The 27,407-nt window shown below is 43.9% G+C and overlaps 1 protein-coding gene across 1 annotated transcript in view; it reads right to left on the bottom strand.

Annotated features, from left to right (window-relative positions):
• LOC123773274 (angiotensin-converting enzyme-like protein Ace3) overlaps nt 1–27,407 on the bottom strand; it is a 104,766-nt gene that overhangs the window by 19,529 nt on the left and 57,830 nt on the right. The window contains exons 7-9 of the mRNA XM_069317796.1: nt 24,246–24,385; nt 21,453–21,561; nt 9,027–9,088 (exon numbers count right to left, since the gene is read on the bottom strand). Coding sequence (XP_069173897.1) covers nt 9,027–9,088; nt 21,453–21,561; nt 24,246–24,385 — 311 coding nt within the window. The remainder of the gene's footprint in view (nt 1–9,026; nt 9,089–21,452; nt 21,562–24,245; nt 24,386–27,407) is intronic.

Raw genomic sequence — 27,407 nt, 5'->3', positions numbered from 1 at the left:
TATTGAACAATCAACCATAGAAGGTGATTTGGTGCTTTTAAAATACTAAGCTAACTTACATACGTAAATACATAGATACACAGATTTACGTATGCCCTACATAAAGTGTTCGATGTGTCTTTTACATAGTGTCATTAATGTGCATTTACAAAGGTGAAATGTAATTCTGATCAGCTTCCACATATACTTCATACACATACATACACACACACACATACACACACACACATTCGTACATATACATATATACATACATATATATACACACACATGCATTCACATACATTGGTCTCTTAGAGTCAACACAGAGTCTAATGATTTCGAGGAAAACGTCAGTGGGAAGCGGGAGAGGAAGGAGACCCTCTGACGCCTTCTATCTAAGGAAAGAGAGAACGTCATCGAGCGGAACATTAGTGAACAGAGAGTCGACATTAAGACTAAGCATCTTACAAGAGGGTTGCAAGTGCAGTCTTTCTATGAAATCCTGAGAGTCCTTGCTAGTTTCTACATGGAATACTTCGAAACTGTTCTTCTTCCTTCTATTGATACTCGCCCCTCTCTCTGGCTTCGCTATGTTGATGACATTTTTGCTCTATGGCCTCATGACCTTAATCTTTTCCAGCCTTTCCTCGCCTCTCTTAACAATCTGGCTCCTTCTGTCCATTTCAAAGTTGAGTGGGAATCTAATTCCCTCCTTTCTTTTCTTGATGTTCATGTTCACAGCTCTGTGTCCGGGTTCTCTTTCTCTGTCTACCGCAAACCCATGCATAGTGGCATGTACATTCACTTCTTTTCCTAGCATCCTCCTTCTGTTAAGAAAAGTGTCCTCGTCTCTCTCTCTCTCTTCCTCCGCGCTCTACGCATCAGCGACCCTCAGTTCTTGATTCTGAGATTGCCTTTATCTACAAATCATTTTCTCGCCTTGGTTATCCTTTGCATTTCATCAACTGTGCCCACTCTCAAGCTAAACGAAATTTCTTTCATCCTAAACCTGCTTCCAACACTAGTAGCACTGTACTATGCCTTCCCTTCATATCTGAACTCAAAACTTTTACCAATACCTTTCGTCCTCTTGACATTAAACTCGCCTTTCGACAAACTAACACACTTCGTAGCAATCTAGTTCACACTGCTCCTCCTCCTTCCAATGCTGCTGGTGTCTACTCTATTTCCTGTTCGTCTTGTCCTCTCCAATACTTTGGTGAAACTGGCCGTACACTGAATGACAGACTTAAAGAACACAAGAGAAGTGTTAAGTCTACAGACACTAACAATGCTCTCTTCTGTCATGTGAGGGATTCTAATCATCCCATTGATTGGTCTTCCTCCAAAATAATCTTTCCTGCCTCTACTCTACACAGACGCCGTCTTGTTGAATCGGCTCTTATAAACAATGTACCCAACATGAACTTGAGTCCTGGCTTTGTTGCTGTGGACTCTTCCCTTTCACAGTATATACTCAAATGCTCTAATCTTTCTAACAAACGTGACCTAACATAAGCTTGCCCTTCCATTTATTTTTCTTTCTCTTTCCTTTTCTTTCTCTGTTTTCTCTTTTCTGTTCTTTGCTTTCTTTACGTTCCCATACTATCCTCTACTTACTCGGTAGTTATAATAGGAGCTGCCTCGTATGGTCCAATAGTCCCTCTGCAGTACTTATTCCTACTACTATCTCCTCTACTACACTTTGCTCCTCACCTCTCTCTAGCCTATGCAGGCGATGAGTCACAATAACGTGGCTGAAGTATGTTGACCAGACCACACACTAGAAGGTGAAGGGACGACGACGTTTCGGTCCGTCCTGGACCATTCCATCTCTCTAGCCTATTTATTCCATCTCTCTACTCCATCTCTCTTGCCTATTTATTGCCTGTCTACTTCCTCATCACAATCGACTTGAGAATGGTACAGGACGGACCGAAACGTCGTCGTCCCTTCACCTTCTAGTGTGTGGTCTGGTCAACTTCCTCATCACAATCGACTTGAGAATGGTACAGGACGGACCGAAACGTCGTCGTCCCTTCACCTTCTAGTGTGTGGTCTGGTCAACTTCCTCATCACAATCGACTTGAGAATGGTACAGGACGGACCGAAACGTCGTCGTCCCTTCACCTTCTAGTGTGTGGTCTGGTCAACTTCCTCATCACACTCGACTTAAGAATGGTACAGGACAGACCGAAACGTCGTCGTCCCTTCACCTTCTAGTGTGTGGTCTGGTCAACTTCCTCATCACAATCGACTTGAGAATGGTACAGGACGGACCGAAACGTCGTCGTCCCTTCACCTTCTAGTGTGTGGTCTGGTCAACTTCCTCATCACAATCGACTTGAGAATGGTACAGGACGGACCGAAACGTCGTCGTCCCTTCACCTTCTAGTGTGTGGTCTGGTCAACTTCCTCATCACACTCGACTTAAGAATGGTACAGGACAGACCGAAACGTCGTCGTCCCTTCACCTTCTAGTGTGTGGTCTGGTCAACTTCCTCATCACAATCGACTTAAGAATGGTACAGGACGGACCGAAACGTGGTCGTCCCTTCACCTTCTAGTGTGTGGTCTGGTCAACTATTGTAGTAAGTGTTGTATCTATCGTATCTGGCTGGAGTTATTGTTGTACCGGATGGATGCTCGCTTGACTGTTATTGTTTTGGTGACTGGCAGATCTGCTGTGACTCGCATGTCAACCCGTTCTCGCAAATTTAATAAGTCAATATTGACTTATTAAATATGTGCATAGGTGACATATTTAACATAAGATACCCTTAAAAACATTCATAGAAAACACCGACCTTACCTAACCTACTTAGTATGTTAAGATAAGCATCTTATTGCTTCGTAATTACAATTATTACCTAACCTATAATAGGTATAGGTTAAGTAATAATTGTAATTACGAAGCAATAAGATGCTTATCTTAAGATACTAACAAGGTTAGGTAAGGTCGGTGTTTTCTATGAATCTTTTTAAGGGTATCTATTATGTTTAGTATATCACCTATGCACGTAGTTAATAAGTCAATATTGACTTTACGAATTTGCGAGAACGGGTTGCACATGTATATAGGTTGGTGTAATGAACTCTCTTACTTTCTGTTTGTTCATGTGCATAGTAGTGTTCGACTACATAGCTGACTGCCCTACATATGATGCCGCTGAGAAATCCCTAATGGAACTGTTTGTGAAAACCAAGAATGAAGTATTCGCTAGGCTTGTGCTTGCAACACGACGCCAAGGACCCAGTGAGTCGATTGACCAGTTTCTTCATTGAAATTATTAGCTAAAGATTGTCAGTCCAAAGCCGTGACTGCTGCAGAAGCTTGTGATAACTACGTGAGAGATGCTTTCATTAATGGGCTAGGGTCTGCCACAATAAGGAAGCGCTTCTTGAAAATAAATCTTTATACTTACAGTTAGCACATGAACAGACTCCCACTCTAGAAACCTAGCACAGAAACTTTCTGCCTCTTATGTTCAGCCAGGGGCTATAAACGCAGCTGTGACACACTCATTAGATCTGGAGGACTTAAGGAGGACATTTTCCGCAGCTACAACTAGTGGTTTCTTGAGATGATTTCGGGGCTTCAGTGTCCCCACGGCCCGGTCCTCGACCAGGCCTCCACCCCCAGGAAGCAGCCCGTGACAGCTGACTAACACCCAGGTACCTATTTTACTGCTAGGTAACAGGGGCATAGGGTGAAAGAAACTCTGCCCATTGTTTCTCGCCGGCGCCTGGGATCGAACCCAGGACCACAGGATCACAAGTCCAGCGTGCTGTCCGCTCGGCCGACCGGCTCCCTTAAAGTGCTTCTTTTGTGGTCACACTCGACATCTTCGCACTCTATGTCCAGCTAGAGAGTGTCTGTGTATGAATTGCAAGAAAAAGGGTCATTATGCTAAGGTCTGCCGATCTCTGAAACCGACTAGCAGTGCTTCAAACACCCAACATTCCGCTGCTGTGCTCGCTACTTTAGCTGGGGACTTTCCCCTCATGCCTCGATAAATTAGTGCTTAGCTCTAAGATCAATGGTACTGCAGTTAGTGCACTGATTGACACTGGTAGCTCAGAGACCTTTATTCATAAGAATATTGCCGAGCAGTGGGTTACTCTTCTATCCTGACAATGGGACAGTTTCTATAGGGGGAATTTTCTTCAAAATTCCTGGGTAGTTCTGTAGACCTAGAACTGCAAGGAGAAACTTACCATGGTGTGAATCTCAGTGTTACCCGATTTGTGTGCTGATGTGATTCTGGGCCATAAATTTTTTCGAAATCATTCCGTGCTCGAGATGGCTTCTGGAGGAGAAAAGAAATCGTTTTCCGAGACGATCCGTTTCCCCTTAGAATATGTGGATTAGCTGCCGTCACAGTTCCGGCTCCATCCCTCTTCAGTAATTTAGAACCAGACTGCATGCCGATTGCTGTAAAATCCAGACGCTATTCTGAGGCTGACAAGTTGTTTATTGAATTGAGACCACACGGATGCTGCGTGAAGTGATAATTTGATTCAGTAATTCTCCATGGAGAGCCCAGGTATCAGTAACTAAGGGAGAACATCACAAGAAAAGAATAGTTGTAGGTTATTCACAAACAATTAACTGATTCACGGGGCTGGATGCCTACCCCTTACCACCTATAGGTGAGATTGCGAATAACGTTGCTAGGTTTAAAGTATACAGCACGCTAGACTTGCGAAGTGCTTATCGTCAAGTGGGTCTAACAGAGAAAGAAAAACCCAACACAGCCTTTGAAGCTTGTGGGAAGTTTTTTGAATGTAATCGTATCCCTTTTGGGGTCACTAATGGAGTGGCCAGTTTTCAGAGAGTAATTGATGACATCCTCGAGAAAGGAGGAGTGGAGGGCACCTTTGTTTATGAAGATGATTAATTTGTTATTTTTTTGTAGGGATATTCCAGTGTGGGCCGTAGATGATTGTGTGTGTGTGTGTGTGTGTGTGTGTGTGTGTGTGTGTGTAATTACCTAAGTGTAGTTACAGGATGAGAGCTACGCTCGTGGTGTCCCGTCTTCCCAGCACTCTTTGTCATACAACGCTTTGAAACTACTGACGGTCTTGGCCTCCACCACCTTCTCACTTAACTTGTTCCAACCGTGTGTGTGTGTGTGTGTGTGTGTGGAGATTCTGAGGAAGACCATGATAAAAATCTGAAACATTTTATGGACGTTGCAGAAAATATAACCTGACCCTGAATCTTGAAAAGTAGTTTTTGACTCCGGTCTATGACGCCATTGGGATACTTTATACAAGAAGGAGAAATTAGACCTGACCCGGAACGCCTCGAGACACTGTTAAAGCTTCCACTACCAAGCAACACAGGTTCTTTACGTAGATCGATGGGAATGCTTGCACATTACTCCCGTTGGATGCTGGGGTTTTCTGAGACGATCCGTTCCTTTTCTCTCTCATGCAAATGGGTGTTTCCTTATCAGCTGCCACTGTAAAAGCATTTGAAGGATTGAAACAAGACATTGCCGAGTGTGTGGTTCGAGGAATCGACCCAACAGCTCCTTTCGCTGTTGAAACCGATGCTTCAGATCATGCTATTGCAGCTACTCTAACCCAGAATGAACCAGTGGCTTTCTTCTCCCGAGCACTTTCAAATAGTGAACAAAGGCATTCATCAGTGGAGAAGGAAGCGTATGCCATTGTTGAAGCCCTAAGGAAGTGGCGACACTATCTCATTGGACGCCATTTTCGTCTTGTGACTGACCAGCGTAGTGTTGCTTTTATGTTTAACTCTAAATCAGCTGATAAGATTAAAAATGATAAAATTGCTAGATGGTGAGTCGAACTCTCCTGTTACCACTATGACACTGTATATCGCCCAGGTAAACAAAACATACCCGCGGATGCTTTCTCACGTGTATGTGGTGACACCAGTGAACTTAAGGAATTACATGACAATCTGTGTCACCCTGGAGTGTCTCGTACGGCTCATTTTGTCTGATGTCGAAATCTGCCTTATTCTGTGGCGGAAGTGAAGAAGATGACGAATTCTTGCTCTACATGCTCTGAACTTAAACCTCGGTTTTGCAAGTTTGACTCTGGGCATTTGATTAAAGTTATTCAGCCTTTTGAAAGACTCGGCATAGATTTTAAAGGACCACTTCCATCACATTCAAGAAATAAATATACTTACTGTTATAGATGAATTTTCTAGATTCCCTTTAGGGGCCTCGTAGCCTGGTGGATAGCGCGCAGGACTCGTAATTCTGTGGCGCGGGTTCGATTCCCGCACGAGGCAGAAACAAATGGGCAAAAGTTTCTTTCACCCTGAATGCCCCTGTTACCTAGCAGTAAATAGGTACCTGGGAGTTAGTCAGCTGTCACGGGCTGCTTCCTGGGGGCCGCGGGGACACTAAAAAGCCCCGAAATCATCTCAAGATAACCCTCAAGATAGCAAAGGTCCTGTCTTCCTGAAGTGTCAGGTGCGGTAAAGCAAAAATGATCCTCTAGTTGACGAGGTTAAAGTCGAAGATGTGAATCCGGAATACGCCCATGTCATGTTCCCAGATGGCAGAATTACTATTGTATCCTTAAGACAACTCTCAACCATGGCCTCAGATGGCTGCGAGAGGTTGGACTCCAATCTTCGCTTTCAACAGTAACACCCAGTGAGTGTGAAAGCTGGGGTAAACCCCAACCCGCCTCGTCCTGAACCACCACATCTTCAATTACTTCATCCCAAACCACTAACAAAGAAACACCTAACTGGGAACCAATCTCTGAAGTAACATTCCCGCGAGGAAATAGTATGCAGGAACCAACTGGAACACCAGATCCTTCAACATCACAGGAGTCCCTTCGACGACCTGGAAGGACCCCTACTCACCTGCAGTACCCCTATGCACCTTCGGGACAATGTTACTTAAATGCTAGACGGGGTAAATGTAGTAAAGGTATTGTACCTATCGTACCTGGCTGGAGTTTTTGTTGTACCTATCGTACCTGGCTGGAGTTATTGTTGTACCTATCGTACCTGGCTGGAGTTATTGTTGTACCTATCGTACCTGGCTGGAGTTTTTGTTGTACCTATCGTACCTGGCTGGAGTTTTTGTTGTACCTATCGTACCTGGCTGGAGTTTTTGTTGTACCTATCGTACCTGGCTGGAGTTTTTGTTGTACCTATCGTACCTGGCTGGAGTTATTGTTGTACCTATCGTACCTGGCTGGAGTTATTGTTGTACCTATCGTACCTGGCTGGAGGTTTTGTTGTACCTATCGTACCTGGCTGGAGTTATTGTTGTACCGGATGGATGCTCGCTTGACTGTTATTGTTTAGGTGACCGGCAGATCAGCAGTGACTCACATGTATACAGGTCGGTGTAATGTACATTCTGATTTTCTGTTTGTTCTAGCATTAGTTCATATGCATTTTCCTTATTGTTACAGTGATTAGAAAGCGATTAAGCAGTCCACGTGGCGCAGTGGTAAAGCACTCACTTGGCGCTCGTGAACGCTTTGGCCTGGGTTCGTATACTGGCCGGGGGGGGGGGGGGCAGGGATTGACTGGGTGCCAATCCTTAACTGCAGCCTCTGTTCACCCAGAAGTGAATGGGTACCTGGTTGTTAAACAATTTAGCGGGTCGTATTCCGGGGGAAAATTAGGATTAAGGACTTGCCCAAAACACTGCGTGCTGGTGTCTTTACAAGAATGTAAAAACTCTTGTATATATAAATATAATAATATAATAATATAACAAACTGTATATATATATATGTGTGTGTTTGTATATTATATGGGTTGGTATTATTGCTGGATGTAACTGTACTGCAATTATTTGATCAATAAAGCCACAAGTCTGGCAATGCGTTTGTTTACCTCGTCTGAACTGTTGGGTCATCTGTAATTAGGAAAAATACCTTTCAAAACGGAAATGAAGAAAAAGCACGTGTTGAGAACTATGCCTCTTCAATGGAAGCAGAACTAACTGCCATTGTTATGACGTCAAGAGTCCTTGAACGAAACACTGCCGGTGCAGTGATCTGCACCGATTCAAAAGCAGCACTGCAAAGCCTTAGTAAAAAACAGGCAGAAAATCTTGCAATAGTCGCTGAAATTAAGAGAGCTGTGAGAGTACTAACTAATCAGGGAAGAGTGGTCAAATTCCTGTGGATCCCCTCCCATGTTGGGGATCCCCTCCCATGTTGGAATATGTGGGAGTGAACGAGCAGATGTGCTGGCTGCCGAAGGCGCTGAAGGAGACCATATTGAATACTTCATACCCAAGACTCTTCTTCAAGTTAGAGATATTATCAGGCAACATCACCGTGACAAGGTAACTGATGAAAGGGGGATGGAAGAACAAATCGGTCAATCTGTACGCTGGTACAACATGGTTGCAGCTGGCAATCCCAATCATTATGGCCGGAGAGGAGGTGGTCACGGGAGAGAATCATTAATAACATGAATTCGCCACAGATACAAATATCCATCGAGATTCGGGATAGAAACAACAGCTGAGAAGCGAAGCTGTAAAATCTCTGGTGAGAGTGACGGACACCGCCTTCACCGCTACCTGAGAGAATATGAAAATCTGAGAGGCATTAGAAATATGGGCAGCATAGTAAACTCCACTTTGAGTTAGGAAAACACTATTTATCAAATATAAATATAATGTTCCTAAAAAGATTCCTCCATTTGGGACCAGCAAAATAACATAAATTTTAGAAGCAAATGTTAATCTACTTGTTCCCCACTTCTCAGTGTATATACACTGAGAGACGTACACCGCTTGTCGGTGTATATACACTGAGAGGTGTACTCAGCTTCTCGGTGTATATGAACTGGCCATTTGCATAATTCCTGGACAACATATATAATAGAAAAATATTCATGCATACAAAATAAAAAATAATGTTTGAGAAGCTCACGATTGATGGGTGTATGAGGCGCAGCGGCAGGAGGGTGGGCAGGCGGGGAGGCCAGATATTGGGTCCCTGATGAGGCGTCTAGCGTGGCGGGGCGGCTGGTGGCGCGGCAGCCAGTGTCGGCAGCTGATGGGGGCAGGGTCATGGCTGCCAATTGCAGGGTATCACCCACAGTTTCGTGAAAAGCGGAGTTGACGCCATCCTGTAAGTGATACATCATAATGGTGATACACACACACACACACACACACAGTAGGCTCAGGGATCTGTAAATCAGTTAATTGACGGTTGAGAGGAGGGACCAAAGAGCCAGAGATCAACCCCCGCAAGCACAACTAGGTGAATTCACACACACACACACACACACACACACACACTCACACTCACACTCACTCTCACTCTCACTCTCACTCTCACTCTCACTCTCACTCTCACTCTCACTCTCACTCTCACTCTCACTCGCACTCGCACACACACATACGGTGTATAGTAGGTCACTGGAGACGGGAGACCTACCAGAAATATGGAAGACTGCTAATGTGGTCCCAATATACAAAAATAGAAGTGGCCTCTTCTCAGGAAGCATCTAGATGTACTAGCCGTGTACTGACAGAGAGAAAAAGAGCAGTAGTAGTAGCAGGCATTAGGGAGCAAACAGGGACCAGCCCAGCAGAGAAGAGAGACAAGGACAAAAACGCAGTTACTGAGATCCTTAAAGAGGTAAGGATGAAGAGGGCTGAAGCCTGACCAGAATATCGAAAAGGTTTTCAGTCTTGGAAAATACAACAAGGACAGAGACCAATTGATAAAGGTGGTATTCATGAGCGAGAACACAAAATAGGACCTGTTAGCAAAGAAGAGCGGACTAGCCACTGTACCGATGTTCAGAGTATTCCTGCAGAGGGATATGACAAGGGACGAGCGAATGAGGGCAACAGATGCGAGAAATGAGCCCAGGGAGAAAGGAAGGAGTCAGGGAACCACAACCCCAAACCCTACAATCCCAGAGGGGAGTGGGGAACCTTCCAGAAGAAGTTAAACAGCCACAGTTGTTGAACTTCAACAGCTCCAACACCCACCCTCCACTTCTGCTACCCAAGGCCCCCCCTTCCCCCTCATCCCCCCAAGCCCTCCCTCTCCCTGTACCCCCAAGCCTCTCCATCTCACCCTCCCCAAGCCTTCCCCCTCTCACCCCCCCCTACCATCCCCCTCTCACCCTCCCCCCCCCCATGCCCTCTTTTCTCCCCCCCCCCCCCAAGCCCCCTCTCCTTCACCATCCTCCCTGTACCAAATCCTCCCAGCCCCTGCACACCCCAGATCCCCCAGGTCCCCCTCCTTAGGTCCTTCCATCCCGAACCCTCCCTGTTTCTCTGCTTCAGGGAAATCAACAGAAACTGAGGAAGGACAGAAGAGAGTCAGTTGCAGGGTGTTGTACTCGAACATAGATGGAATTACAAGCAAAGTAAGTGAACTAAGGGAAAGAGCACAAGAAGTGAACCTAGATATAATTGGACTCACAGAAACAAACTCTCAGGAATCATAACGAATGCGGTGTTTCCCCAGGACTACACAGTTATAAGGAAAGATAGGGAAGGAAGGGGTGGAGGCAGAGTGGCCCTACTAATGAGAAAGGAATGGAGTTTCAAGGAGATGGCTATCCCGTGCTGTGAGGGATTCAAAGACTATATAACATCCACCATTGGAGGACCAAGAATAGTAGTAGCAGTGATATATAACCCTCCACCCAATGACAGAAGACCCAGGCAAGAGAGTGACAACAATAAAAACATGGCAGTTAACACTATAATTGAGAAGGCAGCCTCTGCTGCCTGTAGAAATAGATCCCATCTGCTCATCATCGGGGACTTCAATCATGGAAGGATAGACTGGGAGAACAAGGAACCGCATGGAGCTGAGGATACATGGAGAGCTAAACTATTGGAGGTGGCAACAAGAAACTTCTTAAGCCAGCATGTCAGGGAACCCACAAGGATGAGAGGATACGATGAACCAGGGAGACTTGACCGAGTCATCACTCTGAACAACTCTGACATAAGGGATATCGGTTTCGATGCCCCGGTAGGAATGAGCGACCACAGTGTACCGACGTTTGAGAATCTGGTTGAGGAAGGATTAAGGAACTTGAGGAGGAGAACTGAAAACAAAAGGCTAGCTTTCTGAAAGGGAAACTATGAGGAGATAAGGAAATTCCTAACAGATATAACATGGGAGACAGAGCTGAGAGGAAAGATGGCCCTAGACATGATCTACATCACGCAGAAGTGTAAGGAGGCAGCAGACAAATTTGTCCCGGTCCAAGAGGAAAGCAACAAAATGCAGATGAGAAACCCATGGTTTAACCAGAGATGTAAGCTAGCTAAGCAGCAAAGTAAAAAGGTATGGAGAAACTATAGGAATAACAGGACACTCGAGAGCAGAGAAAGATACCAGAGTGCTAGGAATGAATATGTCAGGTTGAGAAGAGAGGCAGAAGGGTAATACGAAAGTGACATCACAAGCAAGGCAAAGACAACCTAAATTGCTACACAACCACATCAGGAGAAAAACAACAGTAAAGGAACAGGTAAAGGCAGACAGATTCACTAGAAACGACAAGGAAGTGTGTGAGGAACTGAATAAGAAATTCCAGGAGGTCTTCACAATAGAGCAAGGGGAAATTACAGAGATAAGAGAGGGAATAGTTAACCATGAACCACTAGAAGAGTTTGAGATTACCAGTGGGAATGTAAGGAATCTCTTGCATCCACCTCTTTGTCACATCCACCTCTTGCTAAAGGTGGATGTGACAAAGGCTATAGGCCTGGATGAAATCTCCCCATAGATACTAAAGGAAGGAGCAGAAGCTCTGTGCCTGCCATTCTCCATAGTGTATAACAAATCACTGGTAACAGGGCTAAAACTTGCCAAAAATTTAGAAGACTACTAACGTAGTCCCGATATACAAGGGGGATAGATAGGAAGCACTGAACTACAGGCCAGTGTCCCTAACTTGCATACCATGCAAGCTGATGGAGAAGATTGTGCAAAAAAAGCTCGTGGATCATCTGGAGGGAAAGAACTTTGTAACACAGCATCAACATGGGTTCAGGGATGGCAAGTCCTGCCTCACAGGATTAATTGAATTCTATGACCAGGCAACAAAATTCAGGCAAGAAAGAGAGGGGTGGGCAGACTGCATATTAAAGCAGTACATCCCTCAAAGCGGCACCGTTATGGACTGAAGTTTTTCGTGCTGTGCGACTGAGATTCGTATTGTCCTGGACATGATCTTGTATTCTGGTACAGACGTCGACATACCAGCTCAGGATGAACACGGGTATCCGGCAGTGTCGTAAAAACCCTGATGGAACCGTTGCTGAACAGGGGGCATATACTGTTCACCAACAACTATTACACCAGCCCCCTGTTGACTAGATACCTCCTTGCCCACAACACCGGCGTATGTGGCACTATGAAGGTCCTGAGGAAGGAAATGCCAGTGTTCGGTATAGGTATATCCGTGGGTGAGTGCCAGCTGCGCAAGTGTGTCAATATGCTGTCAATGCGGTGGAAGGACAGACGCGAGGTGAATATGCTGACAACGATTCATACCGGTGCCATGTTGGACAGTGGGAAGGTTCAATTTCAGACGCGCAACCCCCATGTATAAGCCGGACTGTCATAGACTATAACGTGAACGTGCGCCTCGTCGATAAATGTGACATGATGCTTGGTGGTGTGGAGTGCGTGCGCAGGTCTGTGAAGTGGACGAAAAAGTTCTTCTTCCACCTCGTGAATGTTGCAGCGCTCAACTGCTTCAATATGTACCTTGTAAAGTCCAGCAGGAAACCGTCTATACGGACCTTCAGTGCCAGCATTGTGTCACAGCTGCTGGTAAAGTATGATAAGCAGGGCTCCGTAGTACCACGCTGGGTGGAAGCAACAATGCCACACGCAGCTCCAGACAGACTGCGGGGTAATGAGACCTTCGGGGTACACATGCTGGAGTATATGCCAGGCACAGCATCACGGGAGAAGGGTAAACGTGCATGCATAGTATGCACGAACACTACCCGCAGAGAACAAAAGCGAAGATGCATCAGCACCTGGTGCGTGGAGTGCCAGGTGCCACTCTTGCCCCGTTGGCTGTTTCGCAGCATATCACACACTCGCGGAGTACTGAGTGTGTGTATATAGTGTGTGATACTGAACAGTGTGTATATTTAATGTAAATATAAATATATTGGCATGATAAATTGGAAATAATTGCAGGATAAGTGTACTTGTTTGTGATGCACGTAACAGTGTCTGCGGGTAGTACGGATGTTCTACTGCCATAATATAGCGTACGTGTTCACCATACATTGGATCGGCATGTAAAATATAATAAATTGTATTTGGAACTGTGCGCAAAAAATGAACAAAAATATATTCACGGCAGCGCGTGCATCCCGCTCCGGGCGCCCTACTGGCCCCGGGAGCTTACGCCACAGCCGCACGGGGAATGATGAGGTCACGCACCACCTTATAGACCCCATAGCAGCCAAAGTAAGTACAATTTCGACATTTCGTTGCTATACCCATATTCAGGGAGGGATTTTCAACACTTTCAGAAGAAAAAAAATTTTTTTTCCTGAGAATTTATTTCCTATGCCCTGGGGGGGGGGTCACATTTGGAGGCCGCGCAGTTAAGGGGTTAAGTAATATTATCTTTGAAGAAACAGTGGTATGGTCAGATAATGAGGTAGTACTACAGTGGATGAGAAATAACAATAGTAAAACTCCTGACATGAGTAACCACGTTAAAGAAATATCAGCAGGGTACAAGTTAGAGTTATCAGCAGGGTACAAGTTAGAGTTATCAGCAGGGTACAAACCGAGATATGTACCCACCAAGGAGAATCCTTCCCTGAAACGCTAAGTGTACTAGTGGCTTTAGATAGTGCATGTACCAGCTCTATCTATAAATCCAACATTATGTTTGTAACTAATCCTCTAAGTATGTACTTTTACCTGAATAAACATTTGATTTGATTTGAATCCAGATGACTCTCTCTCCCGAGGCCTGACTTTACGGCAATTAACCAAAGCAGAGATGTGGTTAAATGGACCTCAGTGGCTAGTCAGCGACCAGTGGCCTGAACCAAAGCCACAAGTCATTGTGATCAATGTCACTGTTCCCACTGAGAAACTAGAACCACCTCGGACTTTGGTAATTGATCCTAATCAGTACTCTGAACTGAATACACTACTAGGTGTCATCCAAGTGGTGTTTGATTTCATAAACAAAATAGGAATCAAATATCACTTCCCTAGTTCCTTAAAGTATTGGGTCAAAATGGCCCAAACAGAAACATACAGGGTGAATTTTGAAAGTTTCCCTAAGAAACTCGAAAATGATCTGGGTCTTTTGGATTGATCTAAAGAGTTATTGTATATTAAGGTGAGGTGGAGGGTCGCTTAAAGCTGAAATAGACCTGGGGGTAAACAAATCCAATGTTTCTCCCCTGTCACCACATGGTATTACGGGCTCACCATAGCCCGTGCTACTTGGAACTTTGTTCCAGGTAGCGAATCTTTAACAACAACAACAACAACCACATGGCAAGCAGGCTGATTGTACTGCACATACACAAACACTGCACTCTGCATGGAAGAGGTACTAGATACCCTTACCGATCTAAGACAACAGTTCTGGCTTCCTCAAGGTCTCTAGACTGTAATGACCATAATCAAATCCTGTATAATCTGCCGGAAGTACGAAGCTCGAGTGTGCCCTTATCCAGGACTTCCACCACTCCCAAAAGAATGAGTTGTCCACTTTCGTCCTGTTGAGACCACTTGTGTAGACTCCACAGGAGCTCTAACAGGCACCAAAGACAAAGTTCCAGTGAAACGTATATCTGCCTATTCATGTCAGAAATCCGACACATAACATAAATACTACATTACTAATATCCAATATAGCCAGCAAACTTGGTTATACTATTTACATTAGTTCGACAGTAATGGGTTAAAGAGAACGGGAGATTCCGTGACGTTATCAAAACAAACATATATTACACATCTCGTATTCTTTAACTACAGTCTAGTGATTTAGAATTAATAAAAAAGTGTTCACTATGACTGATTATAGTATAATTATTAATAAAAGTAAAGCTTAGCTCCCTAAGTCCATAAGACAGAATATTGGAACCAAAAAATTGGTGGACACCAGTTCAGAGAGAGCTGGCTCCGCGAGTCACTGAACCAGAATGTAAACAAAGACAGGAGAGGGCTTCTTGTGGGGAATCACGACATGCACACCTCGTCAAAGACTGAAAATTGTAAGTCGACCAACTGAGAAATTGCCTCAGAGACCCCTTACACTAACAACGGGAAGTGCTAATTATATCTGTACAGTATACAAATGATTGTAGAGCACTTATTCATTACGTAGTATTGCTGATATGGTTATGCAGCCTGAGAAGCCCCAAGCCAGGGTAAGCCAGGTTTAAAATAAATAACATAACGTTTCCTTAAGTCCTTAAGTTAACACATTTGTGAATGCAGTTTAGTTCTCTGTAATCTTTTCGCAGGTGTGGTTCAAGGGAGAAACATCCAGTTGAGCTGTTTAGCACGTGTAAGACACTATAGATGCTTTCTTATGTTAACAAAGGCCGCCATTACATGACCCAGGACGTGGACCACATGTAGCCAACCAAGTACAGATGTTGAAACAGCTCTCTCTCTCTCTCTCACTGCCAAACAGGTCATAAGTACAAAAAGATAGTTTTTGTTAAGTAAAAAGTTAAAAAGATTTACAGTTATACTAATATAATTATAACACTCTAGTCCTAACATTATACTGTAGTTTATTCAATACCACATGTGATATAATCTACGTAAAATTAACTGTAAATGTATATGGCGTATTTGTCACCACCAATTGTGGGATAAGCTGTGTACATTTGACCACTCCGCCCACCATGTGTTCATGGTGGGCGGAGTGGTCAAATGCGCCCACCAGGTGAAACCTGCCAGGCTAAATCTTAAAATACAGACCAATTAAAATTATAGTTCAATATAAATAATTAAACTAATATATATTCAAAAATAAAAAGTACATTACTGCTTGCTAGGATTACTGCACAATTCACCAGTGCCACAGCAAGGGAAGTACATCTAGAAATGACTCCTGACATGAGTGCTCAGGCATTCATACAGGCTTTCCGCAGGTTTGCTGCCCGTCGATCCTGCCCCAAGTTAATGATCTCAGATAATGGGTCCAACTTGGTGGCAGGGAAAGCATGTCTGAGGGAAGTCTGGAACCACCCAGCGGTACACACTGTCCTGTATCAACGTCAGTGCCACTGGAAGTTTATACCCCCAGAGCACCGTGGCACGGAGACTTCCACAAATGAATGGTGAGTACAGTGAAACTCTGTCTAAGGAAAGCCCTTCACCGTCAAAGGATTGACTCACAGGAGCTACAAACCGTTGTCTCTGATATCGAATCTCGGGTCAATAACAGACCACTGACCTACTTCTCTGACGATCTCTCACAATGTGAACCACTAAGTCCATCTCATCTGATGCATAGTGGACTTTTTAGCCCTCAAGCTTCTCTCATGGACGAGGTACCAGAAGATCCCAAATATGTCAGAGAGAGTGACTTGGTACAGCGCTTTAAACATCTGTCATGAGTAATAAGTTGGGGAATGACGTATGGACTCGAGAATACCTAGCTGCTCTGAGGTAGTATCATTACATTACGGGGGCAAACAACACCTACAATAAAATTAACTTGAACCCAAGTGACATTGTTTTGGTGGACAATGATGAACCACGCTCAGAGTAGCCTGTAGGTTGTAGAGTCTCTCTTCATCCAGACAAATAGGGTATCTTGAGAATAGTGAAAGTAGAGTGCCGAGGCACCACAATTCTCAAAACCTTAGAGAAACTAGTTCCTTTAGAGCTAGCAGGAAAAGAAGTTGTTCAAAGACTTCCAATACCTGCGGCTCCAATACTGAACATCCATCTAGAAACGACTGCCACACAACAGTGTAAGTTAAAATTAAAACAATACTATAATTCTGAAGGAGAGGAATGAAGTGTTCAGCAGCCCTAATTATTGGACTTCGACCCGTGTGTCTCTTCCTCCTCTCTCTCTCCCTCTCCCCCCCCCCCGAATTATGTCGGAAATTCCGACACTAGATTACTTACACCCAATATAACCAGCAAAAACGCTTATATTAGTTAGTCATAAAAGTATTATAGAGAATGGGAGATCCGTGACATCATCAAAATACTCCTTTAAGCTCAATACATATTCTTAAAACAACAGACTAGTGACTAAACTTGATAGAAAGTGTTCTCTATGCTTAAACTTAATGAAATCTACCATAAAATTAAAAACTCTCGCTCCCATATTTAATAAAAGACAGAACACAGAACTGTATTTTTTGGGATGCTTAAAGGAACAGGGAGACTGGCGACATTGTGTGTAATCAAACCCTTCTCAGGAAGCTCCACGATACGTGACACAACAAAGATTAAATTTTTAACAGTCTCTGTGGTGTAGTGGTAAGACACTCGCCTGGCGTTCCGCGAGCGCTATGTCTTGGGTTCGTATCCTGGCCGGGGAGGATTTACTGGGCGCAATTCCTTAACTGTAGCCTCTGTTTAACGCAACAGTAAAATGTGTACTTGGATGAAAAAACGATTCTTCGCGGCAGGGGATCGTATTCCAGGGACCATAGGATTAAGGACTTGCCCGAAACGCTACGCGTACTAGTGGCTCTACAAGAATGTAACAACTCTTGTATATATCTCAAAAAAAAACAAAAAAATAAAATAAAATCTCAAAAAAAAAGATTTTATATATTTCAATCGGCCAAGAGTGATTCTGCCACAGCGACCTCATCTATAACAGAGGGAAGTGCTGAGTATCCGACTAAACCCTCATGTCTTTTTAGTTTTTATGCCCATATAACTCTTAGGTTAGTTGGTTATCTTGAGGTTATCTTGAGATGATTTCGGGGCTTTTTAGTGTCCCCGCGGCCCGGTCCTCGACCAGGCCTCCACCCCCAGGAAGCAGCCCGTGACAGCTGACTAACACCCAGGTACCTATTTTACTGCTAGGTAACAGGGGCATAGGGTGAAAGAAACTTTGCCCAATGTTTCTCGCCGGCGCCTGGGATCGAACCCAGGACCACAGGATCACAAGTACAGCGTGCTGTCCGCTCGGCCGACCGCCTCCCATATGCAGCATGACAACATTAAAACATGAGTAAGCTTCATTTTACCAATTACACAATGCTAATTATTACATGTCACATTTTATTGACTATAATTGTCATACAGTTGTTACTTTATAAAATTCTGGCAGGTAACCTATGACAAACTGAAGAGCTCACAGGAAGCTGTTAGCACCTACAGTGATCCTGCACAGACACCTTACTCGAACATGAGATGCAACCCTTTCTCGCATTTGCTTAAAGCCAATATTGGCTTGTTTAATAAGTGCATATGTGACATACTAATTTATTGTGAATATTTTAGTTTACCTTGAAAAGCTTCATAGAAAACACCGACCTCACCTAACCTTCTTAGTATGTTAAGATAAGCATCTTATTGCTTCTTATTTTCAATTATTACTTAACCTATCAACGGTATAGGTTAAGTAATAATTGTAATTAAGAAGCAATAAGATGCTTATCTTAACACACTAAGAAGGTACAAGGCTGGATAATCCAACCAACACTTCCGTAACAGATAAACTGTGTCCCTTATTACACTAGTACCAGTAGCATTAGTACTAACATTAGTTTAGTAACTTACTTTATATCCATTATTTGTTGTATAGGCTATGTATATAACACTTCCCCCCCCAAACTTGTGTACAGGTAAACACCTAGCAGGATAACTTTAAATATTCAGTCCACTTTGAATTAATAATAATAAATTAAAGTTCAATAAATGAATAATTTAATATAAATCAATTAAGAAACAAAATGCTGCTGGGGAAAACCCCACAAGGTCCTTATTTTTACCATACCTGAGTACCTGGAATTTTCCTTGTTAAACATCATGTTATTTTCTGCTGTCCAGTCGAAAACTATATTAATATATGTAATTTTTCAATGTCTTCAACAAAAATAGTTCTGATAATGATTTTTGTGTCATCTGCCCTTTCCAATTTCAATCCCTCCCTTTCCACCCAAGAAGCAGATTAGATATCACCCCAAGCTTCGTCTTGGGGCAAAGCTCAACGCCTTAAGCCATATTGATGCTCTGTCCCCAGAGCATTCTCTCTCTCAAATCATATACACTGATGGTTCCCTACACCGCACCACGGGTGCAGCTGGAAGTGCAGTTGTTCTGACAATGGGCGATGGCTTGTACTTTGAGTGGGGAGTCCGTATAAACAACTGGGTCTCTACCCTTCAGACTGAACTATTTGCCTTGATCCTTGCACTGAAATGTGTGCAAGTCTCCAAACTTGATACATAGTATCAAGATCCTATGATCCGTCATAGAATCCGGGGATCGATCCACGGCTAAGGCGGAAACAAATAAGGCAGAATTTCTTTCATTCTGATGCCACTGTTCACCTAGCAGTAAATAGGTGCCTGCGAGTAAGACAGCTGCTACGGACTGCTACCTGGGTGTGTGTGTGTGTGTGTGTGTGTGTGTGTGTGTGTGTGTGTGTGTGTGTGTGTGTGTGTGTGTGTGTGTGAAAAAAAAGGTTGATTGACTGACAGTTGAGAGGAGGGCCGAAAGAGCCAGTGCTCAACCCCCGCAAGTACAACTAGGTGAATAGAACTAGGTAAATACATATCTATGGATCATTCAATAAAATCAGCAGATCTCTAGATGTTACTACTGCTCGGCTTAGACTCGGTTACAAGTATCTCTGGGAATTCTCATTATCTGCTGATGTAGACCTGACCAAATGTAAACTGTGTCAACAAAATTATTCGCACACCCTCCGTCACTATGTGATGGAGTGCCGAAAGATACGTGAATTTAGATACAATTCTATAACAAATGTTCCAGAGATGTTTAAATATTTTAGTAATAATGATCTGCTACCAGAAATCTTAGTCAAATGTCCCCAGTTTGCTAACTGTAGGTAGTAACTAAGTGATTGTAACCTATCCACCGCTGCCCACTGGATGGGGGGGCGGTGTGCAGGACAAACATATTAATTGTGACACTAGCTCTCCACATATGTCAGTTGCTTAATTTAGAACCTGTACTTGAGGTCGGTCTCGAACCCATTGTTGATGTTAAGAAGTGGGCTGAATTTTGTAACTAGCTCATCAAGATTGTAACTTGCTTAGCTAAATGAATTGTGGGGTTAAGACCCTGAGCCCATTATGTGCCTCTGTAACCCTTTCCACTACCGCCCACAAGATGGGTATGGGGTGCATAATAAATTAACTAAACTGAACTGCAAAAGTTAACACGAATCTCTGAATTGTATTTTTGTCGATATCTGATATGAGAATAAGTAAACCCATAGATGCAAGGACTGTACCCTGAGGTTCAGAAGTTTTGACTGTGCTTGGAATCGGTTTTATTTGATTGTGTCTGTGCATTCTGTTTGGTCGAAAATATAATATCCCTCGTCCTACATTACCTGTTATTCCCCTTGATCTCATTGTATGTGCTCACTCCTTGGTCCCACTTATCAAATACCTCCATCAAGTCATCAACCACATTTGTACTTTGTTTTTTGTATTGCATAAGTGAAGTGGGAAATGCAATGACCAAAGGGAGGAGGTTGTAGGACAATTGGTCATGAGTCAGTGCGTTAGGCAACCAGCGAATAGAAAAGTGGGGGTCCAGGAGATAATGCCCGATCCTGCAGGCACAAATAGGTGAGTACACACACACGCCAATAATGTACTCACCTAGTTGTACTCACCTAGTTGTGCTTGCGGGGGTTGAGCTCTGGCTCTTTGGTCCCGCCTCTCAACCGTCAATCAACAGGTGTTAATGTATACTTAGGTGGATGACGTCAGCGTCATCACCAGCGCCCTCAGTGGCGATGACGACAACTAAGACAACTTGAACCTGAACCATGTTTTTGACACACAATATCTAGTTCAATTAAAATTTAAAATAATATATCTTTATTTTAAATTAAATTCCTCAACTTGAAAACAGTGTAAATAAATGAAGTTTTAGTACCGAAGTGGAATTTAGCATTCAAATTTAAATGCTAAATTCAAATTCAGTAAATTAAATTGATTGAATCCACAGTAAGTTCCACAAGAGAATAGCCCCAGGTTCGACTCCTGGGCAGGACGAAACGTTTGGCACATACCCAGCACTTAATGCCTTTCTGTCCACCTAACAGTAATTAGGTACATCAGACTCGGGCGAATGACAGACAGAAAGAGCCACAGACGCTCTCATTAAAACGTTTGTCATGCCCCTGGAGTCGAACCCGGGACCATTAGGCTGTGAAATGACAGAACTCACCAACATGGAACTTGGAAACAAGTAATCAACAACTTTAAACAGAATTAAAACAGCAAGAAAGAGAGTAAGGTGACAAGAGAGGCGCCACTGACCCTGAAGACTGTAGGCTGGTGAGCGTAGGCCTGAAAGTAGTGCACGTGTCCCAGCTCGTGGTAGGCTTCCCGCGCCCCCTCCTCCACCCCCGCCTCGCACACCATCATCCTGGGGGGGGGGTCACATCACACACAACACCGCTTCACATAGATCAATTGATTATAGATATATATATGTATATATATAATACACATGGAAGAAAATGCAGAATAGAACCAGTGAAGAGCAGAGGTGCCATGGGCACAATCAGAGAACACTGTATAAACATCAGAGGTCCGCGGTTGTTCAACGTCCTCCCAGCAAGCATAAGAAATATTGCCGGAACAACCGTGGACATTTTCAAGAGGAAACTAGATTTATTCCTCCAAGGAGTGCCGGACCAACCGGGCTGTGGTGGGTATGTGGGCCTGCGGGCCGCTCCAAGCAACAGCCTGGTGGACCAAACTCTCACAAGTCGAGCCTGGCCTCGGGCCGGGCTTGGGGAGTAGAAGAAATCCCAGAACCCCATCAACCAGGTATCAACCATTATACTAACAAAAGCGTTTCTGAGCGACCATCACCAGAAAGAACGAGACATCTCCCAAACTATGATGATCAAACTCTCGTGTGTACGGACACTGCATTAGACTCCTAACCTTACACACAGAAATCACAATTGCGTGATGTATCAAATGAACAAATCCACTAGGGCCGTGACGAGGATTCAAACCTGCGTCCGAGAGCATCCCAGACGCTGCCTTAATCGACTGAGCTACGACATGGATCCAAGTAAATTTAGTTGAATTTCTGGTTGCAATTCTTTTACTATGTCGTAGCTCAGTCGATTAAACTCTCGGACGCAGGTTTGAATCCTTCTCACGGCCCTTGTGGATTTGTTCACTCCTAACCTTCTTGAGCGTAATAAATATGTTCCTTAATGTCTCTCCAAATTCTCTAAAGTTCCTCCACCTTTTTTGGCCGCTACTCTATTCTATATGAAAGATTACACAGTGTAGATAAAAATAAAACTAGCTATAACTTCATCTAACATTCTCATCTCACAGGAGGGTTAGTCATACATGGAATTAGGGGAGAAAACATTAGCCTCAATACAAAAAACAAATGAAATCTCACTAAAAATCAGGAGAGGACATGGACTGTGAGGCTGATCTATTAGACTCTTCTAGCACACTCTTCTTAAGGTTATCTTGAGATGATTTCGGGGCTTTTAGTGTCCCCGCGGCCCGGTCCTCGACCAGGCCTCCACCCCCAAGAAGCAGCCCGTGACAGCTGACTAACACCCAGGTACCTAGTTTACTGCTAGGTAACAGGAGCATAGGGTGAAAGAAACTCTGCCCATTGTTTCTCGCCGGCGCCCGGGATCGACCCCGGGACCACAGGATCACAAGTCCCGCGTGCTGTCCGCTCGGCCGACCGGCTCCCCTCTTGGGTACAGCACAAGAATATCTTCCAATATTCCTGAGTGTATGAAGTAATTACAGAGCTCAAAGTACTGTACACTTTATCACAGATTTTGTACCACTGTTAGAAAATGGTAAGCTTCCTTATTAATATTTGTTATCAGTATTCATATTCTTAAATGCAACATTTATTAATAAAAGGTTTTAAACATATGTGACAGTTTTGGGTGCCACAGAGCTGTGTGCCGCCATCTTGAGGGACGGGTGATGATGCAGCCGGTCCTCCAGAACAAGGGCCAGAAGTAATTCCATCCACCCGCCAAACCCCAGGACTGAAAAGCGGTTTACACACGACTCACAACTGTTGACGTTCGAACACTTCCGGAACAAGTGCTTCACTGACGAACATTGTTCGAACCACAACGCTGTAAACAGCCCGTCCTCCAAACAAAGATCCAAAAGTGATTCCATCCACTCGCCAAACCCCCTGTTTATGAATGAAAAGCGGTTTACACACGACTCACAACTGATTTCGTTCGAACACTTCCGGAACAAGTGCTTCACTGACGAACATTGTTCGAACCACAACGCTGTAAACAGCCCGTCCTCCAAACAAAGATCCAAAAGTGATTCCATCCACCCGCCAAACCCCCTGTTTATGAATGAAAAGCGGTTTACACACGACTCACAACTGATTTCGTTCGAACACTTCCGGAACAAGTGCTTCACTGACGAACATTGTTCGAACCACAACGCTGTAAACAGCCCGTCCTCCAAACAAAGATCCAAAAGTGATTCCATCCACCCGCCAAACCCCCTGTTTATGAATGAAAAGCGGTTTACACACGGCTCACAACTGATTTCGTTCGAACACTTCCGGAACAAGTGCTTCACTGACGAGTTTTGTTCGAACCACAACGCTGTAAATGCTTCACCCACGTATTACAAATACCAATAATCGCCAACAGAACCTAAACACCTAACCTAACCTAACCTAAACACCTAACCTAACCTAGCCTATATATGCACAATATGCTAATATATTATAATATTAATTTATAATTGAGAAAATTCTCGTTTTGAATGAACAACATGTAAAATATTGCGAATGCGTCTGTGGGGTCGGCCGCTGGATGGAATGGACTTGAGTCGAGGACGGGTTGCACCCACGTATTACAAATAATCAACAATAGAATTTAAATACCTAACCTAACCAATGGCTAAATATGCACAGCATGCTAATATATAACGCTATTAATTTATATTTGAGAAAATTTCAATTTTGAATGAACAGCACGTTAAAATTGTTGAATGCGTCTTTGGGGTCGAGCGCTGGGTGGAATGGACTAGGTACGAGGACGGGTTGGGTGTTGATGTGAGTGCCAGTGCTACCTGTAGTCCCCCGGGGCGAACATGTCGAGGGCTCGGGGCTGGCACGCCCCGTCCCCCGGCGCCTTCCCCAGCACCGACTTGAACCAGAACGTGTGAGACAGCGGCGGGAAGCCCAGACCCAGGAAGAACTGCTCGGCTTCCTGGTGGGGAGGAGGACGTTAGCAAGACCACTGATCTTTAACACGTAGAACATTAACACTGTACAAGGCTGCGAATGGCTCTAAACCATTCAGTTATGCATTCCTAATCCACACATTAAGTTTACGGACATATATAAATACATGGGGAATATACACACATTATATATAAGGAATTGTGAAAGGGTAAATACGAATCAAATTGACCCATGTGCTTGTGAAGAGAAGCATATTTAAGAATATACTGAAAACATTCTGGAGGATGTTGATGTGGAGAGGAATTACAGAAGTCTAATAAAGAACAAGACGTAGGTGTGGTTTTGGGTAGTAAACTGTCACCAGAGGAACACACAGATTAGTGTGAGAGGAGCACATGCGTCGCTCCCCACCTTCAGACTTACTTTTAATTATATGGATGGTGAAGTAGAAACTGTTCATGGCTTTTGTGAGATCAAAATTGAAATATACAGCAGTTGTATGGTGCCCAATTCTCAAAAAAGCACTTAAACTGGAAAAGGTGCAGCACCATGCTACAAATTGGCTTCCGGAACTGAAAGACAAGAGTTACGAGGAGAGATTACAGACATTAAACATGACAAAACTAGGAGAAGAAAAAGAGGTGATATGATCACCACATACAAAATTCTAACAGGAATCGACCAAATTGACAAGGAAGAATTCCTAAAACCAGTAACATCACGAACAAGAGGACACAGATTCAAGCTGATAGAAACAAAGGTGTCGAAAAAAATATTGGAAAGTTTTCTTTCGCAAACAGAGTGGTAGACGGTTGGAACAAGTTAAGTGAGAAGGTGGTGGAGGCCAAGACCGTCAGTAGTTTCAAAGCGTTATATGACAAAGAGTGCTGGGAAGACGGGACACCACGAGTGTGGCTCTCATCCTGTAACTACACTTAGGTAAATACACTCACACATTGCGGGTAACGACGTCCAAGACCTGATTCAAGAAGCATCATGAATTTCTTCTTCAGCCCGTCCTCCAAAGATCCAAAAGTGATTCCATGCACCCGCCAAACCTCAGCTGTTTATGAATGAAAAACATTTACCCACGACTCACAATTGTTAACGTTTGAACACTTCGGAACAAGTGCTTCACTGACGAATTTTCTTCGAACCAAAATGCTGTAAATGCTTCACCCACGTACTACAAATACAAATAATCGCCAACAGAACCTAAACACCTAACCTAACTTAACCTAACCTAACTTAACCTAACTTAACCTATGGCTATATATGAACAATATGCTAATATATTATAATATTAATTTATATTTGAGAAAATTCCTGTTGTGAATGAACAGCATGTTAAAATTGATGACTGCGTCTGTGGGGTCGACCGCTGGATGGAATGGACTTGAGTCGAGGACGGGTTGTTCTTCTTACGTCGATGTGTTATGAAGGTTTCTTAGATACTATGACGGAAGACCCGTACGCACGAGTCACGAATTAGCTGATAAAATATCTTCCTCGTAAGCATGAGACGTTTGTCGCGTGTTATGTAACGACGGAGTATACCTCGTCCAGTAACGTTAAGTAGCTTACAGGTGTCCACCGTTTTTGGGTCATATGCGACTGGTCCCGTGTTCCATTCCCGTGCGGGGTGAGACGTTTGGGCACATCTCTTAGGTTTGTCGCTTTGGTTTACCTAGTAGCAAATCGGTAGCTGTAAGTTAATGGACTGTTGTGGCTTGCACCACAGGAGAGGCCAGTGGTTGGCTCGGGTCACCTCGGTAACCCTGAGAGAGTTCCTGTCCCCGATGACGGAGACCCGACTCCTGCCTCCACGACCTTAACCCAGGCGACGTGTGCCTTCCTGTAGCGTCACCACCTTCCCTGCCCCACCTTCCCCTGCCCCACCTTCCCCTGCCCCACCTTCCCCTGCCCCACCTTCCCCTGCCCCACCTTCCCCTGCCCCACCTTCCCCTGCCCCACCTTCCCCTGCCCCACCTTCCCCTGCCCCACCTTCCCCTGCCCATAACACTAAACGATGGATGTAACTTTGATAAGCTTAGATTTTAGAAAGACCTGTGTAAATACTGGTATGAAAATAGTTGTTTTGTGGAAGAGACTAGCGGGTAAGATGATAGACGTGAGATCACTTGATTGCTTCAGGTTTAGGGAAGGGCCCCAGAGCTACAGCACAACCAGCCACGCATGACACCGCTCATGTCATCCCAACTGGTATATTACTGAACAGTTTGGAGAATTCAGACAACTTCTTTAACAAAAGTCAGTTGTGAGCAAAGAGCAACAGCTTCAAGCTCAACAAGCCACAATGTAGGACAGGACACAGGAGGTGCTTCTTCACCATAAAGTTAGAAAATCATGGAACTTCCTACCCGATGAAGCCGTAAATGTTAAAACACTTGAAATTCAAAATGCAGCAGGATTGATTCATCAAGACGAATGCGGGGGACCTTTTACAAGCCGCTGGCTTCCTGTCCTCGTTGAGGGCACTAGAGAGATAGTGGCTCTCAGGTAAATGTATATGACGAAAGTGCAGCGTATTGGCTATTAGGCTTTCTGCAATTTTTCCTAATTCTTATCTTCTTAACAGGTCGCCGTAAGATGCAACAACTAATCAAATGCGTTAGCCTATTATAAACGCCTGGATGGTACCGTGGTTTTATAGTTGACAGTTTCAATACAATTCACCATCCGAATTAATTAAAAATAAAATGTAAAACCAAGTAGTTTACCCCATACTGTAGATTAGTTTTCTATTATGCATCCAATGTTCACGTTTTCTTTAGTAATAAACACTGACTAAAGTATACAAGAATAGGTGTACCTTGTTTTACAGTTAATTTTAAGTGATAATTTAGTTCAGTCCTGAACAGTGACGGAAACAGGTATACGCTGATTTTGGGAACTAGAAGAACATGTCGATTGCAGTATCAAAGGCAGACACATTCTGAGACCCATTTTGTGATCTAGGAAGGTGGCATATGAAGTTAACCGTCAAATTGGTATAAAAATCCTTAGGCTAGCTCATTCTAACTTGC

Source organism: Procambarus clarkii, chromosome 89, assembly GCF_040958095.1.
Source record: "Procambarus clarkii isolate CNS0578487 chromosome 89, FALCON_Pclarkii_2.0, whole genome shotgun sequence".
Lineage (NCBI taxonomy): Eukaryota > Metazoa > Arthropoda > Malacostraca > Decapoda > Cambaridae > Procambarus > Procambarus clarkii.
Note: the sequence above shows the minus strand (reverse complement) of the source record. Positions and strands in the feature narration are given on the sequence as shown.